The 15535-nt window shown below is 50.4% G+C and overlaps 1 protein-coding gene across 3 annotated transcripts in view; it reads left to right on the top strand.

Annotated features, from left to right (window-relative positions):
- Nucleotides 1-15535, top strand: part of RPH3A (rabphilin 3A) — a 55124-nt gene that overhangs the window by 26334 nt on the left and 13255 nt on the right. For all 3 annotated transcript variants that reach the window (XM_069497248.1, XM_069497250.1, XM_069497249.1), the window contains 9 exons: nt 2956-3085; nt 4356-4442; nt 5952-6117; nt 7217-7255; nt 7355-7507; nt 9970-10056; nt 10576-10638; nt 11534-11773; nt 13613-13692. In XM_069497248.1, coding sequence (XP_069353349.1) covers nt 2956-3085; nt 4356-4442; nt 5952-6117; nt 7217-7255; nt 7355-7507; nt 9970-10056; nt 10576-10638; nt 11534-11773; nt 13613-13692 — 1045 coding nt within the window. The remainder of the gene's footprint in view (nt 1-2955; nt 3086-4355; nt 4443-5951; nt 6118-7216; nt 7256-7354; nt 7508-9969; nt 10057-10575; nt 10639-11533; nt 11774-13612; nt 13693-15535) is intronic.

Raw genomic sequence — 15535 nt, forward strand, 5'->3', positions numbered from 1 at the left:
GGGGTTTTTTAGGGAACACAGTCATGGGTCAGCTGTTGGGTGTCTTGTCCTAACCTCAGGGAAGTGAGAGGCAGATGGGCCAGCACCAGCCGGGGTGACCGTGTGTGTGCAGCTTGGTTCTTGCGATGATGGAGAGGCCCTTGGTGTGGAAAGGGTAGAGGTATTGAGCAGGGTGGAGATCGGGCTGCTCAAAGACGGTCCCTGTGGCTCTGCTCAGCATGTGGCTATGTGTGTGGCAGTGTGGTGTAGCAGCTAAGGACAGGGACGTGGGACCCAGAATGCCTGGGTCTGTATTCTAGCTTTCACCACTTCTTAGCTGTGTGACTTGGGATAGTCACTTAACCTCTCTGTGCCTCAGTTGTCTCATTTAGTAAACGGACACAAGAATACCACTTAGCTTCCAGTGGGGCTGGAAGACATCATTAAGAAAATCCCCGTGGAGTGCTTGTCTGTGCCTGGCACACAGTAAGTTCTGAGACCACGCACTGGGGCTTGCTCCGGGTTACTGCCTCTCCCGTGATCCTATGGAGGAACTTCTAGGGGAAAGTAGGGATGTTGTAGGGCAGGGGGAGATGAGGAAGGGTCATGAAGAGCACGCTGCCCCCAGCTCTGCACATCCCACCTCCCCCGGTGTCCTGTCCAATCCGGGTCACGGCGGGGGCTCTGGAGCCTACAGGCTGCCTTTGGCTCTTCCTCTGGCCGAGTGGCTCCTCCCTGAAATGGGACGCAAAGGGAGAGCTGCTGTTTCTAACACTGCAAGTCAGAGCGCTGTCAGATGGCAGGAGGGCCGTGCGGAGGGTCTGCAACAGGTGGCTGCTGGGCAGGGCTGCCAAGGCCCCTCTGGAAGCTGTGATGCTCGAGTCCCCTCCCATCAGTTCCACAGCTGGGACCAGCCCATGGAGGGGTGGTCAGAGTCCAGCCACATCTGGGATCACTGGCTGTGTCTAGAATGGGTCCTCATTTGAGGAAAGGGCAAGGAGATGACTGCAAGCTGGTGGGAAGTGACAAAAAAAAAAAAAAAAAAAAAAAAACTGAGATGGAAGCAGGATGCCCCACAGGTGTCATTGTCATAAGCCTTGTTATTCAGAGTGTGGCCGGTAGCAGCACCTGGGAGCTTTCTAGACATGCAGCACTTCAGGCCCCGCCTCACACCTGGTGTTTAAGAATCTGCATTTTGATAAGACCCCCGTCTCATCTGCATGCACGTTGAACTTGAGAAGTGCTAGGGATATGCATGTGAAACTTGGGTTCTAGTTTTGGCTCTGTCACTTCCTAGCTGTGTGACTTTGGGCAAGTCATTTAAATCCCTGTGCCTCACTTTCCTCACCTGTGAAATGGCATGATAGCTCCTACCTCCTGGGAGTGGGTGGCATCTAATAGGCATTTATATAAGTGTAAGTTTCATACATCACGTGACACTCAATGCAGCTTGCCTTTGCTGGATACGAGTATGGGGAGGGAGCTGCCCCCATTCATTCATTCATTCATTCAACCATCCTGCACGAATGCCCACTACAGACCAGGGGCTGATCTGGCCCCGGCCACACAGCAGGGAACAGGACAGGGCAGGTCCGTGGCCTGGGGGAATTCATAGTCCAGAGGGAGCCAGAGATTGTTCCACAATCAGCCAATTGCATAATGCAGGTAATCTCTCAGTCACTGACAAATGTGGCAAGTGCTAGGACGAAGTATAGGGTTGCTATCAGAGTAAATAAAACGGGTGGTCAGAGAAAGTGCTATTCTGAAGGATGAGGGGACTCTAGACAGGGAAAGTATAAAAGCATGTGTGTGTGTGTGTGTGTGTGTTCATGCATGTGTGCAACAGAGATCACAAATACGTGTGCGGGGGTGTATTCCAGGCACAAGGAACAGAATATGCAGTGGCACTGAGGCAGATGGGAGAGCTGGAACTGAAAGGCCAGTGTGACTAGCGCCGTGGTTCTCAAACTGGCCCGTGCGTCAGAGTCACCTGGAGGGCTGGTTCAAGCACAGATTGCCGGGCCCCGCCCCCAGGATTTCTGATTCACAAGTTCCTAGGTGATGCTGGTCCTGCTCGTCTGATGACCACACTCAGAGGACCACTGAACTATTGAAGCCACTGAATGTGAGACCAAAGGGAGAAAACATTCAGGGTTTCACCTGGGGCCAGACCACACAGGGTCGTGGAAGCCGCGTGTATCATAACAGCAATCAACAAAAGGTTTTAACGTGGGGTGGGAGGTGACAGGATCCAATTTATGTTTTAGAAATGTCACTATGACTGGGGCAGGGAGAACAAATTATGGACAGACATGAATGAAGGCAGAGGCCCTGCGGAGAGATCACTGCAGGCACCCAGAACAGAGATGGTTTGGCTGGGGCGAAAATGGAAGAAGCAGGTGGATTCCAGAAACGGCAGGGAGGTAGATGCGGCAGGATTTGGTGATTGGGTTGGGTCATTGAATGTCAGGGGAGGAAGGGGCCAGGGAAGGCCCCCAGGTTTCTGGTTTGAGCAGGTGAGTGGATGGTGGAGACATTTCCTGAGACTGGGAGGCAGGTTTACTTGGGGTGGGGGCAGAGGAGCAGGCGAGATGGAGAGTTCGGCTTGAAAGCGTAAGTTTGAGATGTCTGTAAGATATCCAAGTGAAGGCATCATGTAGACAGATAAACAGATCTAGAGCTCAGAAGGCAGTTTCCCGGGAAGAAGTGTCATGAGCTAGAAAGGACTGGATCAGGTTCTTGATCTGAACTCAGTAGGATAGATGGGCTTTGAGGGCTACGGGGGCAGGTCTTTGATGTTCTGAAATGCATGAGGATTTTATGTACATGTGCCTCTTTCTGGGGAAGAGTCCACAATTACCATCACATGCTCAAGAGTTTGGCTCGGAAGAGGTGAAGCCCATCAGCCCGACACTGTAGGTCATGCTGGTGGTCCCCAGTCCCACGAGGTCCTTGTTCCCCTGTCTCTGCTTCCAGGCGCCTGGTGGACCGCCTGGAGACCATGAGGAAGAACGTGGCTGGGGACGGGGTGAACCGCTGCATACTGTGTGGAGAACAGCTGGGGATGCTGGGCTCGGCCTGTGTCGTGTGTGAGGACTGTAAGAAGGTACCGTCACCTTCTCCCTCCTTCCTTGCACAGCACCTGCAGAGGGGCTGGTCCCAGGCTCCAGCTTTGGGTGGCCCTGGGTCTTGGGGATGCAGCTTGGCTCCTGAAGATTAGTTGCCAGGATACGATTTGTTTCTGGAATGCCCCCATGCCCAGCTGTCTTCCAAGGTAGTCCTGATCCTGGTTCCTCCTTGGAAGACACTCTGACCCTTCCGTCCCCTTAGAGCTGAGCTCCCCCCAGGATGAGGTAGGACAGGAGCTATGGTTGAGCCTGCAGGTATCCCTTTGTGGCTTAGCAAGTTCTGGTCAGTTTAAAGAGCATGCTAGGTACACGTTTATACATGTGTGTGTGTGGAAATGCTTTCAGCATTCTGGTGCCCTGGTACAAGAGACTTAGAAAGCCTCCACCCCAGCCAAGTTAGCATCACTTAGCTTTGAGAGCAGCTGTTCTTGAAGGGGAGTCTCCCTGCGCTCTCTTCACCCTCTATCTCCTCCTCAAATTATCTGCACCCGACAATTCCAGGGCAAAGATGCAACTATTTTGGGGTCTGCGTGACTCCAAGGAATTCAGGTGAATAACCCAGCAGGAGACATCTATAATGTCACTTGGCGTCTCCTGCTTGGTGTCCCATTTGACATTTAGAATGAAATATTGGGAAAAGCCTGTCTACCCAAACGCAAGCAAGCAAACAAACAAACAAACAAAAACCGTGCATGCTGCAGTCAACCAGAGAGTGAGAATTTTGCCACCTATTACGTTTTCCTATTTGTTTTAATCTCCAGGAAACTCACCCCAAAATATAATGCTCCATTACACAATCATGGCATTTACCCAGATAACTTCCTTCTCCTTGGGGAGTTGAACTTCTAGTCATAGTCTAGGTTGTCTCAGATCCATTTTTCAAATAAAGAAGAAATAAATTAATAAATAAAAATGGATATATGGCCTTTCCTCTTAAAAAAATTTGTCAATGATCTCTTCCGTGTGGATGCTGAAAACTCAGATCCCACAGGATTCTTGGGGAATTCCTTCACCCGGTGCCTGGAAATGACTCAAGTTCTTGTTATTGAAAATAAGACTCAAATTGGAACTTTGTTCTCACCGGCCTTGCTCATGGAAGGCAGTGTGAGGAAAGGAGAGGAATTCCGGATCTTACATCCACCGAGAGAAGGGGGGCAATCTATTGTCACCCCTCCTGCCCCTTTCTCCAGCCCCTGGCATCTCAGAGGATAGGTCACCTGAGTATATGTTGGGCTGTTTTGTCCCCAGAATGTCTGCACCAAGTGTGGGGTGGAGACCTCCAAAAACCGCCTGCATTCTGTGTGGCTCTGCAAAATCTGCATCGAGCAGAGAGAGGTGAGTGGCGTGGTCCCATCCTGCCCCTGGAGCGCCCTCCCTTCTGGGCCAGCTTTCTTTCCCTCCCTGGAATCAGGGCAACAGGGTGGCACGTGGAGGCTGGGGGTCCTGTCGCAGGTCTTGTGTCTTAAGGGGTTGGTGGGAAAGGAACCAGCTCAGCTGTGCACAGTGGCAGGATGACCTCTGAGTGTTTGGGTGAGTTTCTGTTCTCCTCCTCTGCTTCTGTGTCTTTTATCTTCCTTCTCTCCCTTCCTTCCTCCCTCTCTGTTCACTGCCCTGTGGCCTCTGTTCTTCCCTCGTCCCCATTTCTCACCTTCTGGCTCTCCCTCTCCCACCATCTTTCCTTCCTCTTTCCCTCTGTTCCATGTCTTATCTCCACTCATTCTTCCTTCCTCACACTCTTCCTCTCATTGAAGCTCTTTTCTTCCCCTCGTCTTTATTGCCTTTTCCTTCCTGCTCCTCATTCTCTTGTTGCCTCATGCTCTGCACACCTTCTTCTCTATACTTTCACTTTACTTTGTCTCTCTTTCTTTCTCCCATGGCAGCCTTCTCTTCCATGCCCTGCTTGCTACTCATTTTACGCCAACGAAGTCCTTTCTCCTTCTCCTAATTCCTGCTCACCCACTGTCACAGATGCCTGCCTTTGAGACTGTGTCTGGGTGGCCAGGTTCTCCTCAGCATCAGTCAGGGGCCCAGCAGCAAGCAGGTGGCACCCTTCAATGGGGTAACCAAGAGTTTGATAGAAAGTGTTACTTACAAAGTTCTGGGTAGAGCTAAGGGAAGTCAGCAAGGGTTGGTGTCACCTCATCACCACTCCTAAGTCTGAAGGGTTGGAGGTGGGAGCAGCTACCAGACTGGAAGGAAGGTGTAGCCCAACAGGCGTGCGGTCACTGTCTGACTAGTGGGGAGGAAGCCAGGGAATTAAATGCCACAATCGCACCCTCTTCCTTGCTGCAAACTCCTGCGGGTGCTTCTGACCATACAAACTGCAGAGGTCAAGGAAGTCCAGTTACTGCGGTCCATACTGGGAAGCCTCCCGGGGCACTGAGCAGGATGGAGAATGGATTGAGGGGCAGTGGAAAATGTTCAGCACATTACCCTAAATGTGCTGCCCTGTTCTAACCCACAGGGCCAGGAGGAAGGCCACAGGTCTTCGGGAAGGTGTGGGTAGCTCACCCTCTTTCCAACAGCCTGTGCCGTGGAGAGCACACCACGTTTAAGCGATGGGAGACTTGGTGTTGAGTTCTCGTCCTTCCATGCTCCAGCTGTGTACTGTTGGATGAGTCCTTAACATTTCTGATATTCAGCTTTCTCCATCAGTAAAATGGGCACACTCAAACCCTTTCTATTGAGTTTTCAGGGCCAGTGTGTGGAACAAATATGAACTGTGCAAGGCTGTGTGCTGTGTCAGTGTGCTGTAGGCAGGGAGCAAATATGAAAGTCGACACACGTGAAGGCAGGTGCAATGTGCTCGGCTGCCACATCTTCAACCCTTTCCTGTCCTTCCAGGTGTGGAAGCGCTCTGGAGCGTGGTTCTTCAAAGGCTTCCCCAAACAGGTCCTCCCACAGCCTATGCCCATAAAGAAGACCAAGCCCCAACAGCCTGTCAGCGAGCCTGCTGTCCCCGAGCAGCCTGCCCCTGAGCCCAAGCCCGCTGTCCGGGCTCCAGCTCGAGGTAGGACAAAACAGTTCTTCTTTCAGCACCAAGGACAGATCTTGGCGAACTGGTCTACCTGAAGGATGTCCTGATGCCATGTCTGCGTTTCTGCCCAGTTGGTGGACAGTCAGCCTCTGGACTTGGGTCTAGGACTCTCATGTCCCCTTCACAACCCATCATACACCCTTATCAGAAGGGTAGCACAGGGAACTTTCCAGCAATGCCAAGCTGCCAAGAGGCTTTGTTGTCATCCCTGGTGGAATATTTAGTAGTAAATAGAGGCGGAAATTAAAATTAGGGACTGAGAGACTCCCGCCACCAAAATAATAAGAGTGAAAGATGAATGGAAAGGACATTGGTGAAAGAAAATTACCACTACTATTGATGTTATCACTATTATCCAAGTGTTATTAATTATTAAAATGATAAAAAGGGAGCAGTGAAACAGTAAAAAGGAAAAAAAAAAAAAAGCAACCACAATGAAAATACATTCTGATTTGATTATACCACTAGGACTAGCCAGATAAAGTTCTTGCAATAATTTCAGTTGACCCTAAGTGATAAAATTTGGTCTAAATGACAGTTCTGGAGTCAAGTGCAAACGGTGCTTCTGAAAGGAAGGTTATAGTTAGAGGTCTCCAAAATTAAAGTGTCCAACTATGTTGGATATAAGATATCATCTCAAGGCATTTAGCACAGTGCCTGGCACCCAAAAGGCACTCAACAAATGCTTTCTTCCTGACAAAGGCATGAGCAATTTCTAGTCCTTGCAAAGAATCGCCACGTTGGCAAGATACACTGCATCCCCGAGGAATCCCCAGTCTCCACCCCCAAAAGACCCTTCTCCCTGGTTAAGCCTCACCCCCTCTAGGCTGAGAAGATTGTTTAGCTTAACTGTTCTTTTCTAAGCCTGTATGTGCTGATATGTGTTTGTGCATGCAAAGGAAATAATGTGGAATTGTAAACAGATCAGAGGGAAGCTTGGGAGGAAGATTTTAGTTTTTTATTTAATAAAAGTATTCTTGGGAGTGGTGGATCAGCCTCTTCCTGGGCTTCTTAAGCAGTGGATCTCTCGACATCAGAAAACCTGTACTCCTCATCATTTCTCTCTCTCCAGCTGACACGGAAGATAGGAGGGCCCCAGGTCAGAAGACAGGTGAGTTCTGCTGACTCTGTTTTGTTCTTTGGGACAGGAGTCATTTCGCCCCATTCCCTCATTGTGCTTTCTCCATTCAATTCATGCTTTTCCTTCCAGGCCCTGACCTGGCCTCTGCTCCCGGGAGAGGAAGCTATGGGCCTCCCGTGCGCAGGGCCTCCGAGGCACGGATGAGCTCATCTGGCCGGGATTCAGAGAGCTGGGACCACGGCCCCAGCGGGGGTGCTGCAGACTCCAGCCGGAGCCCGGCAGGTGAGAGAGATGGGCAAATCCAAACAAGCCTCCTGGATGAAGAGAATCAGAAAGAATGAGGAGGACGGTGTCTTCAGTTCTGTATTTGTTCAGCATTCATGGAGCACCTACTGTGTGCTATGTTCTATCCTATAATAGATGCTAGTTCTAGTCTATAGTAGAGGAAAGACAGGATTCAGAAACAATGCTGGTTCTAGACATCCATAATTTTGGTTACGTCCTTTTCTTGCTCTGACACCATATGTAAGAAACTTAGCACCTCAGTTCCTCTTCTTACTGGCAACAGAGCTGGGCACACACCTTGTGGTTCATCTGCTGCCCAGACCTGCTAATGAACATATGATCTGGATGGACAGAGAAAGATGAATTTCTCAGATCTGCAACATCTTGAGATATTTGTTGAGTGCTTACTGTGTGCCAGATGTTCTCCCAAGCTCTTCCCATATGGTATCTCATTTAATCCTTGCCTCAACCCCAAAGTTTAGGTATAAGACTTATTAGTCCCATTTTACAGATGGGAAAACTGAGGCTCTGAGAGGCAAAGCCACTTGCCCCAGGTTACATAGCTGATAATTGGTTAAAATGAGCATTAAACCCCTATCTGTCCAACATCAAATCCTGTACTTTCTGTTTTTCTCTTCCAGAGGTGAGGTTTTTATTGGCAATGCTTTTTAAAATCTTTTTTATTACTATAAAATATATACAACAGAAAATTTACCATTTAACCATTTTTACTCATACAGTTCAGTGGCATAAAGCACATCCATATTGTTACAGAACCAGACCATTATCCATCTCCGCAACTTTTTAGTCATTCTAAAATGAAGCTGGGACATGTCTCTCTCCATTAATTCATTATGTTCCCAATATTTATGGAGCACCCACCACAATTTTAGCTCTTCCTCCTCATTTTCCAGCCTTTACTAAGATTCCTAGTTGATGACAGGCTCTCAAATGTTTGCGGAATTGAGTTAATAGTTAATCATAATAGCAACTGAAGTTTATCGAGCACCTACTCTGTCATTAAACCCTTTGCATGGGTTATAGCATTTAATTCAACCAACAAATCTTTTTAGGCGGGTGCTATTATAATCATCCTCACTTGATAGATAAGGCAAAGAGAGGATGGAACAACAACAAGAAAACCACAACCTGCCCGAGGTCACATGGAAACAAGGGCAGGGTGGAAACCCCGTCCACGGCATTGAGTTTTGAGGGTTCCATGATGTTCGAGACGTGGTGCATTTGAAGAACTCAATGAATGTTGGTTATCGTTGTTTTATAAACTCATTATTTCAGTGTTTGTCTCCTTCCTGTGACCGGGCCGTGGGCTCCCAGAAGAAACAAATGGGGCTTTGTCCATCTTTGCACAGGGCTTGGCTCTTGGTAAACATTTAATGAAAGCTTGTTGATTGAATGAGTGAGTGAATGAACTAACGAACAAGGACCCGGATGAACAAACAATTGGCAGTGCTAATGTAGGACCGTGGGACCAGACTTGATGATTTGTAAGCCCCAGGCAGAGGTGGCAAAGCATCCTTTGTCATGAGCGTTCAAGCATCTGTCCAGCAAAAAGAGCTGAATTCAGGAAAGGTGGGATCCAGCCCAGTGAGGTAAGAGAGGGCAAGGCTTTGCTCCCAGAGTCGCACGCCCGCTGGGTGCCCAAAACTGCTGCACACATCATCTCATTCAACCCCAGCAGCTCCGTGGAAAGCGATAGTATGTAAGGGTCTCAGGCACAGACTCCAGAGACCAACTGCCTGAGTTCAAACCCTGGCTCTGCTACTAGCCAGCCAAGAGACACTGGGTGAGTGCCATAACTTCTCTGTGCCTGTTTCCCCATCTGTAACATGGAGCTCATGAGGCACCCACCCTATGGGGTTGTGAGTGTAGAGATTAAGTAAGTTCTTACAGGTGAAGTCCCTGGCACAAGGTAAGCACTGAATCAATGTTAGTTCATCATTATTATGAAAGCCGTAGAGCTGTTGCCTCCAAAGGCATCCGAGGTTCAGAGGGAGCGCGTGCCCAGCCTGGGGGCATGTAGCTCACGCGGGAAAAAGCTGGGATGCAAAGCCAGGTCCATCTGAGGATAGAGACAGAGTCTCTCAATGATAATACAATAATACCAACACCTGACGTGCTGAGCGTTTACTACCTGCCAAGCCCTGTTCGTATCACTGTATCCTCACCACAACCCCGCGAGCGAGGTACTTTACCTCCGCTTAACACTTGAGGAAACTGAGGCCCAGAAAGGAGCGGTCACTTGCGCAAGGATCCCACAACCTGTGCTTTTTAACAACCACGCCGCTGCTGTGGTGCCCCGAGTGTGAGTATTGAGCAGAGAGAACACGTGGAAGGCAGGAGAAGGAGTCGGAAAGGGCTGAGCCCATAGAAACCCGGGGGCCTTGCCTCCCGCCGTGTGTGTGACACATGGCGGCTGTTTCCCCTTCTTTCTCCTGCAGGTTTGAGACGGGCCAACTCAGTCCAGGCCGCCAGACCCGCGCCAGGCTCGGCACAGAGCCCAGTGCCACCTCAGCCGGGGCAGCCAGGTACCTGCCACTCGCTCACTGGCCCCTGCCCAGGCTGTCACTCAGCTGTGACCCCAGTACCTCCCGCCTCTGCTTGCAGAGCTGGCCGGGCTTTCTGCAAAGCTATAGCCACAACTAAATCCTGAGCTGTTATACGACCCGACCCGTAGAATTAGTAATCCTCTGGGCCGAGAAGCCAGGCAGGGAGCGGGAGGAGGAGGAAGGGAGCGTCTTGTCCTCCCAGCGCGAAAAGTGACGGTGCTCCGGTCATTAGCGTCTCCCACTTCCGTGTCACCGCCACGTTTCACAGAGGAGCCAGCTGAGGCCCAGGGAGTTCCCACAGCATGGAGTCTCGGACCCAGGCCCTTCTGACCCCAAAAGACCCCTTCTCCTGTGGGGCTGTTCCTGCAGCCTCGGTTACCTCTGCATGTCACCTGCCACCCCGGGCCTGTGTCACACCTGTGAAATGAGGGGGGAGAGGTGAACACCCAAATGATGCCACCTCTCTGCTGCATCCCTTTCTCTCTTCCCCTCGCTTAGGACCCCCAGCAGGCAGCAGACCCGGTCCTGGGCCAGCGGGCCGCTTTCCAGAACAGAAGACAGGCAAGTATCCACGTCCTCCCTGACCCGCCCAAGTGGCCGCCTCTCTCCTACGTCCCTGGGAGACAGCAGGGAGCTGCCAGATCTTGACTCAGGTGTTAGTCTGCCCCAGAGACCTATCTGATAAGATCTAGGCAGCCCCCCAATTCCAAAACCCAATAGTTCATACTAAGATCAGATACAAAATGCCGAGGCATGTAGTTAAGAGTTCAGACTGCCTGGGTTAAAATCCCTGCTCCTTCACTTCCTAGCTGTGTGAACCTGGGCAAGTTGCTTACCTTTTCTGAGCCTCGGTTTCCTTACCTATAACATGGGAAAAATACTGGGACCAACCTCAGAGGGCTGTTGGGAGGATTTAATAAACTAAAACACAGAAACCTCGGCACATTGCCTGGAATGTATGAAGCCCACACTAAGCGATAGTGATCACTACTTATGATCGACATTCATCACCATCGTCAGTCATTGCTGCAAGATATTTCCTGCTTTATAATGCACCAGGCACTGTGCTTAGTGCTGCACATTTGCTCATTAAAAAAAAAAAATACTATCTGAGCACCTTCAGATATTATAATTCCCGTTTTACAGGTAAAGAAACTGAGATTCAGAGATGTTAAGTAATTTGTCCCAGGTCACACAGCCAAGATTCAAACCCAGGCTGTCTGGCTCCAGAGTCCACACCGCTGATCAGGGTCCCCCTGAGGTCTGTTTTGCCTACACTGGAATCGGCTCGAGGGGCTTATCGTGCAACACAGATTCCAGACCCCAACCCCCGCATGGCCCACGGATGCTGAGTGGGGCCTGGGAACATGCATTTTTGAAAGCTTCCCTAAGTGCTGCTGTTGTTGTGAAACAGGATTCAGCTGTTGTTTCCTGTCCTCTTCTCATCTCCCTGTAGAGGTGGCTCCGAGTGACCCCGGCTATACAGGGACCACTGCCCCATCTCGAGAGGAGAGAACAGCGGGAGCTGGGGGCTACTCAGTGGCTGGAACCCGGGAGGACCGAGTGGGCCACCCACCAGCACCCTATTCCCAAGCATCCGCAGCTGCCCCACAGCCTGCCGTGGCCCCTGCCCGCCAGCCACCGCCCCCAGAGGAGGAAGAGGAAGAAGCCAACAGCTACGATTCAGATGACGCAAGTAGGTGGCACTTAAGGGAGCAGTGTCTGGGAAAAGTGGCTTCCGGAGCCGACTCCAGGAAAGCAGGAATGGCTCCGGGGACAGCCCCATCCATCCCCAGGCCCCTAAAATGCCAAACCCAATAAACATATTAACCAAGTTTTAGATAGACCAATTTGCATTCCTAAATTCACAAAATGAAATCAGCTTTCTGAAGAATAAATGCTACATGTATTTTCTTAATTGTGGTAAGATACATGTAACATCAAAGTTACCACATTTATCATTTTAAGCTATGCAATTCAGTGGCATTGACTGTATTCTGGAAGTTCAGTCTGGTAGTTCCTCAGCAAGTTAAACATAGAGTTATCATGACTCAGCGATTTCACTCCTGGGTGGGTGTATGTATATTTTAATAGTTTTTAAAACTCTTTCTGTCTTCTAAAAGCAATTTATTAACCATGATTTAAAAGTTACTGGGCATTTTCTCTCGCATGTATCCATTCAGCGACCCAGTAAGTACCTACTCTGTAGCTCTTCCGACTCAGACCCCAGGTCCCAGGGACGCACACATGCACGTACTCACACGCCGGTGACATTGCTTCTCCCAAGCGTGTCTGGGGTGGCCTTTTGTGAGCTGGGGGGAGGCAGGATTGGCAAGTGTCTGGATCCAGTATGTGCCAACACATGCTGAGCACTTTGTGCCGGACACTATCCTAAGTGTGTCCGAGCATTAGCTCACTGCATCTTCCCAGCGAGCCTGGGAATAGTGGCCTTTACTACTCCCGTTTCACAGACTAGGAGATGAGGCTCCGGGAGGGGCTGGTGGTCCACTGCACTGCTGTGGCGGATCAGAGGCCAGATCTGGGTGAAATGTCAGCTGTCCCCATCTGTTCCCTGTGCTCTCCCAGGGGTCAGGGGTCTGCAGCCCCAGGACAAAGGAGGGAGGGGAGTCCACCCCACCTCGTCAGCCACGGACCGTTTCTGCTTTGGAAATGCGCCGTGTCTCTCCACCTCTCTGCCTTTCCTCATCCTGGCCCTTGCCCCAGAGCAGCAGCCCCTGCTCCTGCCTTGAATGTCCCCCCAACCCACCAAGCACAGATGATTCCTCCCAGCCCCGTATTTGACACTGTTACTAGTCTATCCCGGTGGTTTATCACAAGCCTATCTCCTCTATATTTCACAGGTGTTTATTGAGCATGTACTAGGTGCCTCAAACTATTCCAGGTGCTAGGGATACCATGGCAAAAAGCAATAAATTGGCTGATCTACTGGAGCTAACATTCTAGTGAAGAGAGACAGTTAACATACCAATGAGATCATTTCAAATATTATAGAAACAGAGCACCATGAAGGAAATAAGATATGTTGAGTGACTGTGAGGGTAGCTACCTTAGGGAGTAATCAGAGAGGGCTTCTCGGAGGAGGTGACATCAAAGCTGACATGTGGATAATGAGAAGGTGCCAGCCATGTAAGAATCTAAAGGGAGAGCATTCCAGGCAGCGGCAACAGTGAATGCTAAGTCTCATCTATTCCTTCAGCAAATAAGTGAGCACCTACTGTATGCCCTGCATTGCGCACACTGGGGAGACAGCAGTCACAAGGTAGTCCCAGCTATTTCCCTCATGGGGCTGTCAATCTATTGGGACAGGAAGTCATTAACTAGGCAAGTGTACAAATGATTAACTGATTGCAGATATTCTGAGTGCTTAAAGAAGTGGAGGGTCCACCAGGATGAAGTTTCCAGCATCTTCCTCTCTCTGTAGTCTCAATGCCTCGCCCACATAGTAAGTGCTCAGGAAATGTTTGTTGAGTGACTAAATGAATGTTCTCTTGGTTCCTGTCTCTGCCCCTTTCAGCCACCCTGGGCGCCCTGGAATTCAGCCTTCTCTATGACCAGGACAACAGCTCCCTGCAGTGCACCATCATAAAGGCCAAGGTGGGTGACGGGGCCAGGCCGGGGACCTCGCAGGATGCTGTGGCATTTCTAGGAGAGTCAGATGAGGATGTTTACCAGAGCTGTCTCCTGTCATTGCCTTGCCTATCTGTGACAGGGGCAGTGATGAGAAGCGTCACAGTATTTAGCCGGGGAAATTCCTTTGGGGGAGGACTTCCTCCGGGGATGGTCCCAGAGGGGTTTCTCTTATCTGCAGCCACCCGCTGGGAGTGGGGACAGCCGGGCTTCTAGGGCAGAGCCAGCATCTGCCCAGGCCAGTCCACAGCATGCCTGGAGGGGACCGTGGAGGGGCTGCCCGGGAGGTAATGACAGCCTGGCCTGACAGCTGTCACGGCCTGCGTCTGCCTGGCTCCTTCGGCTGAGGTGGCTGTCACGCCTCAGCAGCAGCCCGAGCTGGGGCTGTGGCTGCGGATACCAGGACACTAGCAAGGGCTTCCGAGGGGGCGGGAAAGCCACGCTGCATGCTCGGTGGGGGAGTGAGGTGGCATAATTCCAGACCCCAAGGAAAGCTGGATGAAGCTCGTGCAAACCCGGGACAGTAATTGACTGAGATTGCCCTTCCTCCTCCTCAAGGCTGGTCCGCGCAGAAAAACAAGCAGGAGCCAGACTCGCTGGGTTCCGATACCGCCTGCCACTTCCCAGCTGTGTGATTCTGGGGAAGTTACTTAACCCCTCTGCGTCTCAGTGCACCCATTAGTAAACTGGGGCTAAGAGTCGTGCCTCTCCCAGGAGGATGGCTGTGTTAGATGGGGGTGGCTGTGTGTCCGCATTTGCCGGGACAGTCCCCATCTGTGCCTGCTGCCTCACTGTCATAATTGACATCTCCCTCTTTCACTTGTAAAATGTCCCAGTTTGGATAACAAACAAGGTATGAAATGCTCAACACAACTCCTAGATCAACACATTCCCCTGCCCAAGTCACTGCTTCATTTATTGAGCACCTATAATGATGTGTCAGCCACTGTGATAGCATTTAGACGCATTTAACTGCCCCCTCCACCAGCACCGTGAGACAGGCACATACGTTATCTTGTTTCATCTTCATAGAAACTTCTGGGGTAGGGATTCTTATTAACCCCATTGTACAGATGGGGAAACTGAGGCTTAGAAAGTTAAGGCCACACAGCTGGTAAAAGGATAGAGCTGAGCTTTACAGGTGAGATCTCTCAATCCTCCAAGAGCCACATGAAGCAGAGGCTTCTGTCAACCCCAGTGAACAAATGGGGAAACTGAGGTCCCAGGAGATCACTGGACGCAATACAGTTGACCTTTGGACAATGCAGGGTTAGGGGCGCTGACCCCCCATGTAGTCAAAAATCCATGTATAACTTTTGACTCCCCAAAAACTTACAAACTACTAGTAGCCTGCTGTTAACCGGAATCCTCACTGATAACACGAACAATCAATTCACACATCTTTTATATGCTATATGTATTATATACTGTGTTCTTCCAGTAAAGTAAGCTGGAGAAAAGGAAATATTAATAAAATCATAAGAAATGAAACATATTTACTATTCATTAAGTGGAAGTGGATCTTCATAAAGGCCTTCATCCTCATCACCGTCACGCTGAGCAGGCTGAGGAGGAGGAGGAAGGGGCGGGGTTGGCCTTGCTGTCTCAGGGTGGCAGAGGCGGAAGAAATTCTCATAAAAACGGACCTGCGTAGCCAAACCCGTGTGGTTCAAGGGTCACCTGCACGTGCCATTAACATTGTGACATGGGAGGTGGGACCCCAGAGGTGGGTGCCTACGTGGTCTGGGCATGGGGGCCTGGGCAGAGTGTGTCCGAGCGCTAGCAATTTGGGGGTTGCTCATATTAACAC

Source organism: Eulemur rufifrons, chromosome 21 (assembly GCF_041146395.1).
Source record: "Eulemur rufifrons isolate Redbay chromosome 21, OSU_ERuf_1, whole genome shotgun sequence".
Taxonomy (NCBI): domain Eukaryota; kingdom Metazoa; phylum Chordata; class Mammalia; order Primates; family Lemuridae; genus Eulemur; species Eulemur rufifrons.